The sequence below is a fragment of the Anarhichas minor genome, unplaced genomic scaffold (assembly GCF_050575085.1).
Source record: "Anarhichas minor isolate MPS153535 unplaced genomic scaffold, ASM5057508v1 ptg000007l, whole genome shotgun sequence".
Classification (NCBI taxonomy): Eukaryota; Metazoa; Chordata; class Actinopteri; order Perciformes; family Anarhichadidae; genus Anarhichas; species Anarhichas minor.
This window is the reverse complement of record NW_027466453.1, coordinates 7,059,569-7,073,505: the sequence shown is the minus strand read 5'-3', so window position 1 is coordinate 7,073,505 and position 13,937 is coordinate 7,059,569. Positions and strand designations below refer to the sequence as shown.

The 13,937-nt window shown below is 39.5% G+C and overlaps 1 protein-coding gene across 2 annotated transcripts; it reads right to left on the bottom strand.

The window, feature by feature from the left end:
- Window positions 1–19: 19 nt before the first annotated feature.
- LOC142942258 (interferon-induced very large GTPase 1-like) lies at window positions 20–13,161 on the bottom strand. Of its 2 annotated transcripts, XM_076084529.1 has the most exons (7): window positions 13,009–13,161; window positions 12,280–12,388; window positions 11,355–11,945; window positions 10,825–10,865; window positions 5,634–5,739; window positions 5,436–5,491; window positions 20–5,334 (listed from the first exon to the last, which is right to left on the bottom strand). In XM_076084529.1, the coding sequence occupies exons 1-7, from the start codon at window positions 13,090–13,092 to the stop codon at window positions 445–447; spliced, it is 5,877 nt and encodes a 1,958-aa protein (XP_075940644.1). In that variant the 5' UTR covers window positions 13,093–13,161; the 3' UTR covers window positions 20–444. The 2 variants fall into 2 exon arrangements, with proteins under 2 accessions (XP_075940644.1, XP_075940636.1); XM_076084521.1 differs by lacking the exons at window positions 10,825–10,865; window positions 11,355–11,945; window positions 12,280–12,388; window positions 13,009–13,161 and having other exon boundaries at window positions 5,436–5,473; window positions 5,634–5,699.
- Window positions 13,162–13,937: the final 776 nt, after the last annotated feature.

The window sequence follows — 13,937 nt, the reverse complement described above, 5'->3', positions numbered from 1 at the left end:
TACAAGTTAACAGAAGAAAGAAATATGGCTTCCGTTAGTTATTGCTAAAATGTCTCAACTCTTTCCTCAACTTTTACTTAATGAAAACAATTTTCATTTACAGAAATCCTCACAGACCAACTTTGTAGATGAGTCATTGACTTGAAATTAATATTAATATTTTGATGTTTTTATGACTCACTAAATTCTCCACATTACTATTGTTCTTGTGCACTCTTGTTTTAAGTGTTAGTTTGCATAAAGTAATCTGATTCCTGTGAACCAGTCTAATCACGTGTAGTTTGTAATGATTCATTGACACTTTTATTATTCACACAACTTCCCCCGTCAATGGAGAGATAATCAAACGTCAATGAATGTTGTTTTATAGGAATCTGACTCATGAATAATCATGTGACAACCAGTATCATGGTTTTCAGCAGGGTTGTGGTTGTATTGGCTAAATCACAGTTTGAACATTTCATCCAAACTTTTAATAGCTTGTTCCTTAGAGTGTGTTTTCCACTCACTGGGAATTTCACCATAGTTCTGGAATTTTAATCCATAGTGGTCTTCCAGTTCCTTCTCAAATCGTCTCACAAACCATTTCCAATATTCCAGCTTGGACCCATCAGGGGTAATTGCCCAGTTGGCAAAATTTGGGCCAGCAGTTCGGTACTTTTTATAGGGAATGACCACTTTTGAATCATGGGCAGGGTAGAAACTTCCATCACTTGCAATACTTGTTGTGCAGAACTCAATACACAGATCCACGGTGTTTCTTATGTACCATCCCATAACTGCCGCAGATCGATGAAAAGACACGCTGTGGTCCTCTTTGTGATCATTTATGGTGTTGGTGCAAACAGCTGCACAGAATGGACACTTTACCCAGCAGCAGTTACACAGCTGATCGATGAGGATTTCATCAGGCTTCATCCTGAATTTCTTCATGTTATCCAGTGAGAGGCTGCTCAACTCCTCTATGATGGATACAAGACCTTTCTCTATCTCTTCTTTAAGGAAGTCAAAACTGTTCAAGTCACTGAAGTTTTGACAACTGATGGTATTGAATGTTAGCTTATCTTTTAGCAAACTGGAAAATTCCTTCATCCACATGTCTGGGTCTCCTGTGTGGGTTTTTACTTTCTCTGTTGCTTCATATAAAGCTTGACTAACAAGCGTGTTGATGTCGTCAACATTTTTCTTGAGCATATTCAGTGCTTTCTTTTTTCCCTGTTCTGTGAAGATGTATTTCTCTACTTCTTCTCTTATATATGTCTCTGCTTGCTTCCTTGGGTGATGGATGTAGGTGATAAAGCCATTAAAGTCCTCTTTCTCTGCGAGTGACTTCAACAAATGTTTCTCCAAGTTCGACCTGTTCCCATTGAATGCTGGGAAATTGCACTTCATCTCTTTAGCGAGATCAATGGCAGTCTTGTTACAGACGGCCTCAACAGTGGAACTCTTCAGCTTGTCACAGATCAGTTGTCCAAGCACAACAGCAGATGAGCTTCCTTTGCAGAAGCTTCTGAAAATGTTGTAATAATGCATTTTCTTGCTTTCTACATAAGAGTGTGCATCATTGTTCCCTTTGAATGTCATGTGGGACTCTGTAAGCCATCTCCCTGCACTGTGAAATGCATACAGCAAGATATCAACTATGAACTCCTTCTTTAGAGCATATTTCCTCGTTGATTCAAACTCTGACACCGTTTGTTTTACATTGTTGGCCACTTCTTGCAAGTAAGTTAGCCTGTAGCCTCTTGTAGCAACAGGTTTGCTCTTAATTGCATCAAGGGACTGTTTTTCAACATCGTCAATGAGGGATTTGATCTCTTGCTGTTCTTCATGTGATAAATCACTCTTGTTACATACATCTCTGATGTTTGTATGTTGTTTCATTTGTTGTGTTGACCTAGATGTAAATAGTCTCGTAAAAGACCCCCACATAGTTGACAATGAATTACTTCCTTGCCCTTTTGTGTTTTCTCTGTTTTCATCTTGAGATTGTTGGTTTGTGTCTGAGAGGTCGTGGTGCTTAATCAGAGATACATAATGAGCGTAATCACCAACCTCTGCTATTTTTTTGTATTTGCCAGTCATTTTGGATTCATGTATGAGAGACCATTCAAAACCAAGCTCGTAGAGGACAGTTGATTGGTCTTCTTCATAGTTGATGTCCTCAATAGGTTTTGTGTCTGCAGTTAGTTCTCTAACCAAGTCACTCCAAACAGAGTTAAACTGCTGTTCAAGTTCCTTTTCATCTTCTGCCTTGTCCTTTAACTGATGAGCGAGTTCTTTGCTCTTTTGTAGCAGCTTGTTCTCAAACTCTGTCTTCTTATCATCAAGCTTTTTACAAGCCTTTTTCTGCTGGATGACTTCATCCAGTTTTCTTTTAACTTCTGTCACTTGTTCAGAATGAAACTCCTTGATTTTGCTTTCAAATCGGCCTCGCCATTGAGCCAATATGTCTTTGTCTCTGTCATCATCAAAGTATGTTGTCATTGCTTGTTTGATTTCATCATAGGTTTTGTTCGATTCTTGATGAAGATGATTGAGCTCGACCTTGTGAAGTTTTCCATTTTGAATTTTGGTATAAAGCCCGTTCTCAATGGTCAACATGTTGCTCCTCAGGGTCCAGGTCCAGTTCCCATACTGGACCTCAAGTTTTCTGTACACTGCAATTTCAAGTGTGTTTTTGAAACTGAAAACAAATTGCTCGTTCATCAGGGCATTCCACAGGTCCTGAATTTTGCTTTTGAACTGCGAGAGAGTAATCCCAGCAGACTGTTTAGCTTTAGAGAGGATGGTGGTCTTCAGCTCTTGGACACTCTCACTATAACCTGGATTTGGAGGAGCCATAGGTGGACTTCCCTCCCAAAGCTGGGCAAAGTATTTCACATCTTTCTGCACATCAAATGCAATGACGTCACTGAAGCACTCGGCATCACAAACCTCTTCTTTGGCAGCTAGTTGGGTCATCTTGTCCAGTTTTTCTTGCAGCCGTCTCTTTCCATCCATGTTTTTTTCTGCAGCGCCAATATCGGTAACATTCTGATGAACAAACACACAACTTGGAGAAAGTTTAATTTTCTTCATCCTCATGAAAGCCTGAACAACAATCTGCAGAACATCTTGCATCTCAGCTGGATTCTCTCCAAAGATGTTGATCAGCGTCATGTTTCCCAGACCAACAAGAAATGTTGCCAGTTCATTGTCGTGGTGAAGAGTGGCTTTACCTTCCAGCTCAAGAGCACGCAGTCCTTCAGTGTCCACCACTAGTACATAGTCAAACTCAAAGTCTTCCTTGATCTCCTCTGACACTTCGACCAGCTGCATGAAGGCACCCTTCGTGCACCTGCCAGCGCTCACTGCAAACTGTAACCCAAACATGGCATTCAGCATGGTTGATTTTCCGCTGCTTTGTACGCCCAACACTGACAAAACAAAGACTCTCCTGTCACCCAGTCTCTTGATGACTTCATCTAAAAGACCAGAGATCCATGTTAAAGGTACATGACCTGCATCACCGTCCATCAGCTCCATTGGGTGTCCTGATATCATCAGCTCTGCAGCCAGCTCGGGGTATTTAGACCAGTCAGTCTGTCCCCTCTCTGGTTGTTTCTGCAGAGATGCATGAGCTTCATATATCTGTCCCATTTCTCTGAAGATGTGCTCCAAGCCAAAAGTGGCTGACTGTAGTTGTGTTGATATTTCATCAAGTTCAGTTTGCTTTCTTTTTAGCAGATCAGATTTGTCGTGCTTGTTCTTCAAGTCCAAGACCTCAGCCCACTTTTTATCATAGATTTGGAGAATTGAACCGAGGTCGTCTGTGGAGAGGGCATCTATCAAGATCTGAGTCCATTTCAAGAAATAATCTTTTTCTGTTGCTGACGACAAAGATGAGAGGCTGTCAATGAACAACTTCATTGGTTCACTACAGGAAACTTTGCATTGATCTTGTCGTATTTGCATCAGTTTCTGTTGCTTTTTACATTTTTCATTCTCAATGTTTCCTTTGAGGTGATACAGTTCTTTGTTGATTTTGCACCATTCATGCCACAGTTGGCCTTGACAAGGGAGATATGTATCTTTGATCTTTGAAACATCCATCCCCTGAAGCAAGTCCACAATTTCCTTTGCAGCACATTTCCCTTTTTGGCAGACTTTGTCGTCTTCATCCACTTTGACTCCAGAAACTTCAGCCATGGATTCAAGCTGGAAGGTTTCATGTGGTACAGGCAAAATCTTTCCAATGATTTTTTTCAGTTCTTCAGAAATATCTGACTGGCTTTTGTCGTTTAAACCCATTTTGTATTTTCCCTTTTTCATCTGGACAGCACCACCATCGCTATCAGCAATGAGAATAATGAGAGGCTTTGGAGACTTGTGAAGGGCTGAGATCACTGCACTGTTTTTATCACCTTGTTCCAGAGTTGGTACAAGTACAACATTGACTGAAGATTTGTCAGTCAGTATGTCACGCTGTTTTACAAGTGACAGAGCATCACCATGAAGATTACAGAAGGCAATGCAGTCAGTGAAGGCATCATTGGGTTTTCCAGCAGGGCAGTACCAGGCAATCTCCGCCACACCATCCATCAGATGGCGAGACTTGGCACTACCTGGGCAGTTTCTGTGGAAGAAGGTTTTGTGACGATCGTTGATCAAAGTGTTCATCAGCTCAGATTTAGACAGAGATGGTGAACCCAGGCGGAGAAATGACACCATGGGTGTCTCAGCTTTGCAGATGGGCATACTCTTCATGGTGACAATGTTTGAATTATCTTTCATTTCAGTTATCTTCCATGTTTTTCTTATTTGTCTGAATGTCCAGAGAGGACAGCCAATATCCATTGTTACTGGGTCAGGAACAAGCAAAGGTAAGGCGTACTGACATTGTGATAGCTTTGTAATCATGTTCTGCTTGAAAAAGCTGTCTGAGCAGTGAAATACTGCCATTTGAACATCCATTGGATGCAAGTGAGTCTTGAGATTTAATTGATGAAAGTCTACATTGGTGCTGTAAAGAGCATCAAGGTCATTGTCGCCTGTGCCATTGGTATCAAACTCTTCAACAGGGTTTGAGTGGCTCACCTCAGGACTGTCTTGTCTGACAGGAATATATCTTGCTCTATAGTCTAACATCATCAACCTCTGAATAAAAGTATGAGCTACATCTTTCTCAGATGTGTCATGGTCCTGTTTCACAGGTGGACCTACTTTGAGAAGATCTGCTTGTGACAACTTCTGTTGATGTTTGTCTTGAAGCTGAAGTCTGTCAAGCAGTGCTTCAGTTTCTCTTTGATATTGTTTCTTCCTGTTGATCTCCTCAGAAAACTCCACTGACTTCTGTAAATAAGTCAATTAGCACATATTGTATGTAGAAAAGTATAATCACATTGCGATATAAAGTAAATAAAAATAGAAATATTAAATTTGGAGTTTCTTACCTTATCCATGTTTCCACTCATATCCATATTAAAGGTACCTGCCATAGAATAATGGACTGTATCATAAGATAATCAAGCATAAGACAAGCAATGCACTTTAAAACTAATATGTTTTCTCTGTATTGATAATGTTCACTGTAAGCAATTTTTTATGTTATTGACCTTTTCCTGTAATGGTAATATTCATTAAAATATTACCTTTCTCAGTGGCAGCAGATTGTACAGGCATGATTTCAGATTCTCCTCCCACAGTTGTGTTGTCATCATTCTGTTCAACATCAGCGGGTCGTTTCACTGGATCACACTAAGAAAACAAATCATTTCATTTAATATCAGTTAATCACCTATCTAGTGAATCGTCACCTCAATGTTGTGGAGGGTTTGTGGGCCCCAGTGACCATGGTAAGTATGTTGTCAATAGCTCCTGGTAGGGTCTCCCAGGCAAAAGTGGTCCCATGGGAGTGGCAAGACCAAGAGTGATTCACTGACCCTACATTTATTGGTAAGAAAAGGGTTGTTGCACCGCACTCGCAAAAGGGAAACCGGTGCTCCCTTCTTGAGGAAGACTTGGAAGGGGACCAGTGAGCATTTGGTGACCAGGCCTTGACACATGGGGCTCGGAATATCTACATAAAGCAATTGCCCTGTGGGCCCAACACTAGCAGGAATAGGCATTACGGTTGGGTGCATTGTCCTACATAGCACTGGTTCTGGATCCAAACTCATAAACAGGGGCTGGACAGTAGCCTTTTCCGGAGTTGCTGAGGGTGAAATGATGTGTTGGAGTTCTCCCTGGGGAACGAGAGGGTCCCATGTATGCGACTGCGAGTCGCTGAGAGGAAGTCTCAGTTTGTGCTTATGCACCCTGCCTTCTTTGAGTCTCTGGGTGGTGTCCTGGAAAGGCCGCCGACTGGGGACTCTATAGTTCTGCAGGGGGACTTCAGGCCATAACATGCACCTTGTTCGAGCATAGGGTGGTTCATTAGTGTACTTGGTACCAGTAGACCCGTGGCCAGAAATCTATAATCACACTTTGTGGCCGTATCATCACATCTGCGCCGGTATGTCTTAATGTCTTCTATTTTGAAAAGAGAAGCAGATCTGTCAACTGAACGGCAGCTGATGGTGAAGGAGAAGACCCATCCATATCGCTGGCAGGTTGCCTAAGTAGTCATAAAGCTTTTCTGCGGCAAGGCGCCAGGGGTGAATGAGTTAAGCCCTAAGATGCAGATGGCTCTGGACATTGTTGGGCTGTCTGGTGTCGCATAGGGATCGATGGCGGTGCCTTTGGTGGGGCAGACCAGGCTGGTGGTTTCCATTTTTAAAAAAGGATTCCGAAGAGTGTGTTCGAATTATCTTGGTATCACACTGCTCAGCCTTCCCGGGAAAGTGTATTGCAGGGGGCTGGAAAGAAGGCTCTGACTGATTGTCAAACCTCAGATCCAGGAGGAGCAATGCAGATTCCATCCTGGCTGTGGAACAGTGGACCCGCTCTTGACATTTGCAGGTCCGTTGGAGGGATCATGGGACTTTGCCCTCCGGGTTTTTTGGACTTAGAGAAGGCTTACGACCTTGTCCTGCGGGGAGTCCTGTGGGCGGTACTGCAGGAATGCGGGGTACCGGGGTCATTGCTGAGCCATCCTGTCCTTGTATAACCAAAGTGAGAGGTGTGTCCATATACTCAGCACAAAATGAAACGTGTGTTCTGTGGTGAAGTGACCAAAACAATGAGATCCCGATTACAAGCGGCTGAAATTAGCTTCCCTCGTAGGGTGGCTGGGGTCAGCCATAGAGATAGGGTGAGGAACTCAGACATCCGAGGGGAGTATAGCTGCTGTTTCTTTGCATCGAATCGGGCCAGCTGAGGTGGTTCAGGCATCTCATCCAGATGCCCCCTGGACGCCTCCCTTCAGAGGTTTTCCGGGCACTGGTAACTGTTAGGAGGCCCCGGGGTAGAGAACACGCAGGAGCTATTATATATGTCGTCTGAACTGGGAACGCTTTGGGGTTTCCCAGGAACAGTTGGAAAACGTTGTTGGGGAGAGGTACATCTGAAATACCTGTACCATCTAAAACTGAGCATGAAATGCCAACCGTGTCGCTTTCATCCTTTTATCCAAGATGCTGGGGGGGGGGCTACTATCGATCCAGCCATTACTAAGCAACCAAAACCTGTGTGCTGCAATGACGATGATGATTAAGCGCCGATAAGTCCTGCACTAAAATTATTAACTTCACTTCAACTTCATGTATTTACCGTAGACTGAGAAAAGATATCTCTCCCAGCTGTAATTGGTTGTTCCTCGACACATTACATGCTGTGTGTGCCATAAAGTTCCAACAGTTGAACTATTTTCATCTTGAGTTGCAGCTGTCGTGCCTTGAAGAATAGGCACTAAAGAACACAAGGCTTCGCTCTCGATTTTGAGCGTGCCTTCTGCATGTCTACATTGACAACAATGAATTTGAGGGCGCAAAGAAGGCGACATATGTATGAGCAGTTAGAAAATGGAGAGATGATGGATCAGTTAACCAGGTTAGATCCATTGACATTAAGAACATGAAGATCAATAACACACAATAGTAAACCAATTCAGACAACAACTCCAAAATAAAAGTAAGGCTAAACAATATGCACTAAATGCAAGCATGGTTATAGTTCAGCGAGAAGAAAGTAAACTTATCTCATTTCAACTCATCCACGTGTCCACCTAGGGGGTTTGTAGAGTAGAACTCTGTTCAAGTCTAAACTACAAATGCAAACTCTAATCTTCAGCTCAAACTTGACTTGAAAATATAGGTGTCAATAATAAATAAATACTGCTTTATGACAATTATGACAAAATCTCACATTTACCTGTGTTTTAGCTGCACTCTCCTCCAGCTCGCCTTCTGCAGGGTAAAGTAACAGGAAGCAGAATCAAGCATAAAACAAATTGTTTTGGGTCACTTAACCATTCCAAGATGGTTCATTGTTCAACATGATGGATGTCCTCTACACCAAATAGACATAATGTGTTTTATTTTAATTATAATTATCCAGATTTTGCAGGAATGCAATTCAACATTTAAAGAAAATAAATTATTTCTCACGCTCTTTGGTAACTGGTGAAACAGTCTGAGATGTTAGACTTGTGTCCTCCACTTTGTTGAACTCCTTATCTTCATCAGGCTCTCCTGTTGAAGGGTCAAAGCCAACACATTTCAGAGGAAGTTATTTCCTTATTTTATTGACACCACCATTCATTATTATTTTACTGTAAAAAATCTATGTTACGATGAAAAATATTATTATTGTTACCTTTATTGGTTGCAGATGATGATACAGATTTGATTTCAGACTCTCCTCCCACTCTTATGCTGTCATCATACTTGTCTGAGTGTTTTGCACCATTCACTGGATCATTCTAATAAAACAGACGATTTTATATGATATTTAGTTAACCAGGTTCAAACCATTGGGATTAAGAACATGAAGATCACAAATACTCAGTGGTACACCAATTCAGAGTACAACAAAACTTAAAATAAAAGGGAAAACAATCAGCACAGACTAAATTAAATCATGTTTGTCGTTTAGTGAGAAAAAGGTAAACTCTTAAGCAAGTGTTGTCAACGGATCCTTATGTCCAACCAGATGGTTGATTGAGTCAAACTCTGTTTTAGTTCAAACTAACAAAATATCTAAAGAAAAAAATGAGGTAGCGTTAAAAAAAAGAAATGCTTCTGTTTAACAATGACTTCTGAGGACCAAAAGATGTCACATTTACCTCTGTTTTAGCTGCACTTTCCTCCAGCTCATCTACTGTATGGTAAAGTAAAAACAAGCAGATTGTAGGATTAAACATAAAATAAATAGGTTTTGGTACAATTTAAGATTAACAAGATATATCTGCAAAAAGTTCTGTGTGTATTCACAGATTTTCCTGTTACACAAGATGTATCTTCTCTGCAAATTTTTTTTTAAATTTATACTTTTTTATGTTATTTCAAATTTAAAATAGTGCTGGGCAACGATTACAATTGTTTATCGCATTGTTATGGCAAAGTTCAATAATGAATTCAAAAGTAGTGTATTGCGCACTTTTATTTTAAAAGTACTGCTATATGAACAAAAGGGCAATAACATTTGGTTTGCAAACACTTTAAACAAATAAGGTTATTTTTAACAGCAGTATTCCCTTTACACAGTAGCAGTTCTATCTCTTCACTATCTGTACTCAGTGTGTGACTGTATGTGAAACGTTTCACTGCTGTGCAACATGAATAAAATGTTTCAGCACGTTTCAGCAAAAATGTCTGTCTTCATGACAGTCAGAGCATGTGAATGCAGCTCTACTGTTCATCAATATAATGCTGTAACTCAGGGGTGATGATGGTGACCCAGCGATCAAAGAATAAAGACACTATGCACAATTTACGTGTATTTTCCCTTTAACTCACGAGATGCAGGTAACATGTTTTATACTTAATGTGAATATAATTCATACTTTGTTGTTATCTTATTCTGAAATATCTTATTCTGAAAACCGGATGTTTGTCTGAAGAAACCGGATGTTGTCTCACATGAATCTTTCCATGAATCTTTCCGCTAACTTTCTTATCTCATTCTTGAAGCTCATACATGCCGTCATTCGTTGCGATCCTAAAGGTGCGTTCACACCAAACGTGACACGAATACTAATCAATACTAATCAGCTGCAGTTTGTATCCACTTCTCTGTGGCTTTTGTTAGCTTGTCTTGCTTTTGTTTATACTTCTCCTACACGCTGCATCAACGTAGTCTGATGAAGACTTCCTCCACTGCTGCCAGTGAGCAACGGACTTTCAAAATAAAAAAAATTTAAAAAAAATGCATTAACGCCGATAAAATAATTGTCGCCGTTAATTAATTAATGCGTTAACGCGATAATAACGCGTTAACTTGCCCAGCACTAATTTAAAGTTATCCATATTTTGCAGGAATGGACAGCAAAACAGTACTTTGGTTATTTTTCATTCAAATGTTACCTTTGTCATTGTTTGCAGATGATACAGATGTGATTTCAGACTCTCCTGTGTTTTCATCATTCTTTGAGTTTTCAACATCACCAGGTCCAGTCACTGTATCACACTAAGAAAACAGGGGATTTCATTTAACCTCCAGTTCAACTTGGTAGAGCATTTGAGATTAAGATGTTGCCAGTAGAAACTCTGCCATACAACACATACAACACTCCAGATCAATATCATACAGTGATGCACCAATCGAGTTCCAACCTTCAGCTTGAAGATTGGAACTGTTTACTGAGGCGTGAGACTTAAAATGTGATCTAACTCACATGTAGGTAGTTTTAAGAACAGATACTGTTCCATAATGATGATCACTAACAAATTTGAAAAATCTTACCTTTACCTTGATTGCAGTTGCATTCTCCTCAATATCTTCTACTGCAGGATAATGTAAGAAAGACAATTGTATAGGTTTAAAAAAATAACACTGGATTAGCTAACCATGATCATTATATTTACAGTTTCTGTGTTAAATTTCTGGAGTTAATTGTACCTGAGATGGAGGAGACACAATAACAGAGTGGATAATAATAACAAAAATGTATATATATCTGGCACTAGTGTTACAAACACCACATGAAACTCTTGATTCTCAAAACACTCAAAACACTGTGTGCAAATCTCTAATCTGTTCCTACAACAGTTAGGTTGCTTTCATACAGAAGTTAAATGTAAAATACATGTATCTTCAAATTATTCAGTGATGCTTTTAGACTGATCATAAAGGATTAAAGTGTTTTTCTAATGATCTTCACATTGTAAAATTGTTTTCAAAGTCATTTTAATCCGTTAGTTGTTAGTTCTGTCCACATTGTCTTCATGAAGCAGTGTCGGTGTAATTCATAAACGCCAACATTAAAATCTCACCTGTTTGACTTTGCTGAAACAATGAGGACTCCAGCCTTTCTTCTTTGTGCTCCAGCTGTTCTTTCTGCACTTTATTTCCATCACACATCAGTCCACTGTGGCAGTGGGGAGCATTTTCACAGACCATGGCGTCTATTTTTTCCAGCAGAGCTATTATCTCTACTTCATCCATCATACTTCTTTTACATGTGTGGTATCTTTTTTCAACAAAACTGCTGTTGGCTTTCAGGTCTGTCAGTGCACTTTCACATTTATCATCTGACTCATGAGTCACAACTGTCATTACATAAGCCATTAATGCTTTCCCAAAAGTTGTTTCTAACCACTGCAGTCCTGAACTGTAATGGCTGTTATGCAGGCCATTTGGTAACAGCATGACAAAGGCATGAATTTGTTCATTTAATGGGAATTTATCAATGTTTGGTAGACCAAGCATGTTAATGACAGAGATGTGCCGACCACACAAATCATACAGTTTGGTTGAAAAGAGTTCCACATTTCTTTGCTCGTCATGGTCAATTAAGATGTTTTTTGATCCAATCTCAATGGAATTTGTTTCACCAATTAACACCAGTGTGAGTTCAGGTTTCACTGAAACAAAAAAAAAGAATGACATCACCATGCTATACTGCAGGATTCATTAAGAGAACATTTTGAATGACTAAAAGCTCTGTTTCACATTTTGCTCAAATGTAATGCAAAAATATAATGATGTGATATAGTGAATCTCACATTATTTATTATTGAAACACTGAGATGTTAGACTTGTGTGTTTTCATGACCTTTTCAAAGTCATCATTTTCTCCTGTTGAAGATTCATATTTTTTCATTGTAGACAGCAGAGATTAGTTGAAATATAATTTTTTTAAGTGTTTTAAAATCTATAAGATGTTGCTATACAATCAATTCATAATGAAAATATTACCTTTCTTATTTGACAAAGATGGCTTTGCAAATGCAATCGTCTCTGCTCCTCTGCTTTCATCATTATTCTCGGAGTGTTGAGCTTCACCAGGTTCATTCACCAGATCAAACTGAGAAAATATGTTATTCAATAAAACAATTCTCCAGATTCTGACTGAGATTACAATTTTTCTTGTGATCTTGATATAAGGAGTGTATTTTAAACCCAAAGACAAGAAAACTGCATCAAAATGTAAAACTTGAAGATCAATAACTTACAGTGTTGTACCAGTTATGAAAACAATAAAACGTAAATTAAAAGCAAAGTAAAACAAAGTTTGTTCTGATAAAAGCAGTTGTGCAGTTCTGAAAGAGGGCATGGCTAACGTATAGGGGGAGGGCTAACCCACACTAATGAGAGAGGAACTCTTTGCTGAGACCAATGCTGCCTCCCACAAGAGTCTACGACAAACAGCTCTTATCTGGCACTCTCATTGCCACACCCCAAATGCCAATAGGCAGGAACACAAACACACACCTTTTCACACACACACACACACACACACACACACACACACACACACACACACACACACACACACACACTTCCATAGCAAATTATAGCCTCCTCGGGCAAAAACTGTGGCCACCAAGAGGTGAGGAGATTTTTGTGGATCGCAGCTAAAAATGGGATTACTGTTTAAGAACAAATACAGTTGTAATGATAACTAATAAAGGTGAAGAGACTTACTTTTACTTTGGTTTCAGCTGCACTCTCCTCAAACTCCTCCACTACAGGGTCATGTTGGAATAGTAGAATACATATGATCAGCATAAGAAAACATAATATTAGGTTAGATTATTGATTCAAGTTAATTTATAAACTTTTAAATTACCCTTTTCATTTGTCCCAGATGGTACAGATGTGACTTCAGACCCTCTTCCAGCTGTTGCATTGTCATGGTTTTCCTCCATCTTATCGGTTCGTCATGCTTTATAGAGTTGTAAGACAAAGTCAGTTAGACAAATACTATAATAAACTATATTGTGTGTGTATCACCATTCAAGTTGGAGGGCCATGTATTTATTTTAAATTTTTTTAAATCAATCAATCTTTTCGGAAAATAATTTTGCAATTTTTTGACCTAGAGCCCACCACAAACCATGAGAAGAATCTGTATTTGGCAGTTTAGAAGTGGCCCTGACAAATCTTGAATTTTGATCTTGCATTTGGGAAATATGATGCATCAAAAGTTCTTCATTTTTTTTAAGTAGGCAACTTCAAATCGGAAATTTGAATCTAAAAAAGAAAAATGTATTTAGAGACACAACTACAACAATGTTGAATAAACTCACCTTTGTGTTGCAGTTGCTCTACTTGGTCTGTGTAGGTGTGCTGACTTGTTGAAAATCCTTTTAACTGACACAGAGATCACAATATGATTAGTAGGTCTCTCCCTCATAAATACCTTCTCTTCACATGTTAGGCGTGATGTATTGAGCTGAAGAGTTCAGCATCTGCCCTTCTTTTAAACCATTGATGACAAAAGGTAAAGTAAAAGTAGGACAGGTCTGACTCATGATTTCTGAAAACTGAAACACTAAATTGACTCAACACAAACCACTATCAACACTGAACACTTGCAACAAAATGTAGCAGACTCTATAAAGCTTTACATT

What these genes read in the sequence shown, in the direction of transcription:
- LOC142942258 (XM_076084529.1), bottom strand. Translation starts at nt 13,092, where the DNA reads ATGCTGATCATATGTATTCTACTATTCCAACATGACCCTGTAGTGGAG. An exon ending in CAACTGCAATCAAGGTAAAG is followed by an intron (nt 5,740 to 10,824) that starts GTAAGATTTTTC and finishes TTGTTTTCTTAG; the next exon opens with TGTGATCCAGTGAAACGACC. An exon ending in TGAGTGGAAACATGGATAAG is followed by an intron (nt 5,335 to 5,435) that starts GTAAGAAACTCC and finishes ACTTATTTACAG; the next exon opens with AAGTCAGTGGAGTTTTCTGA.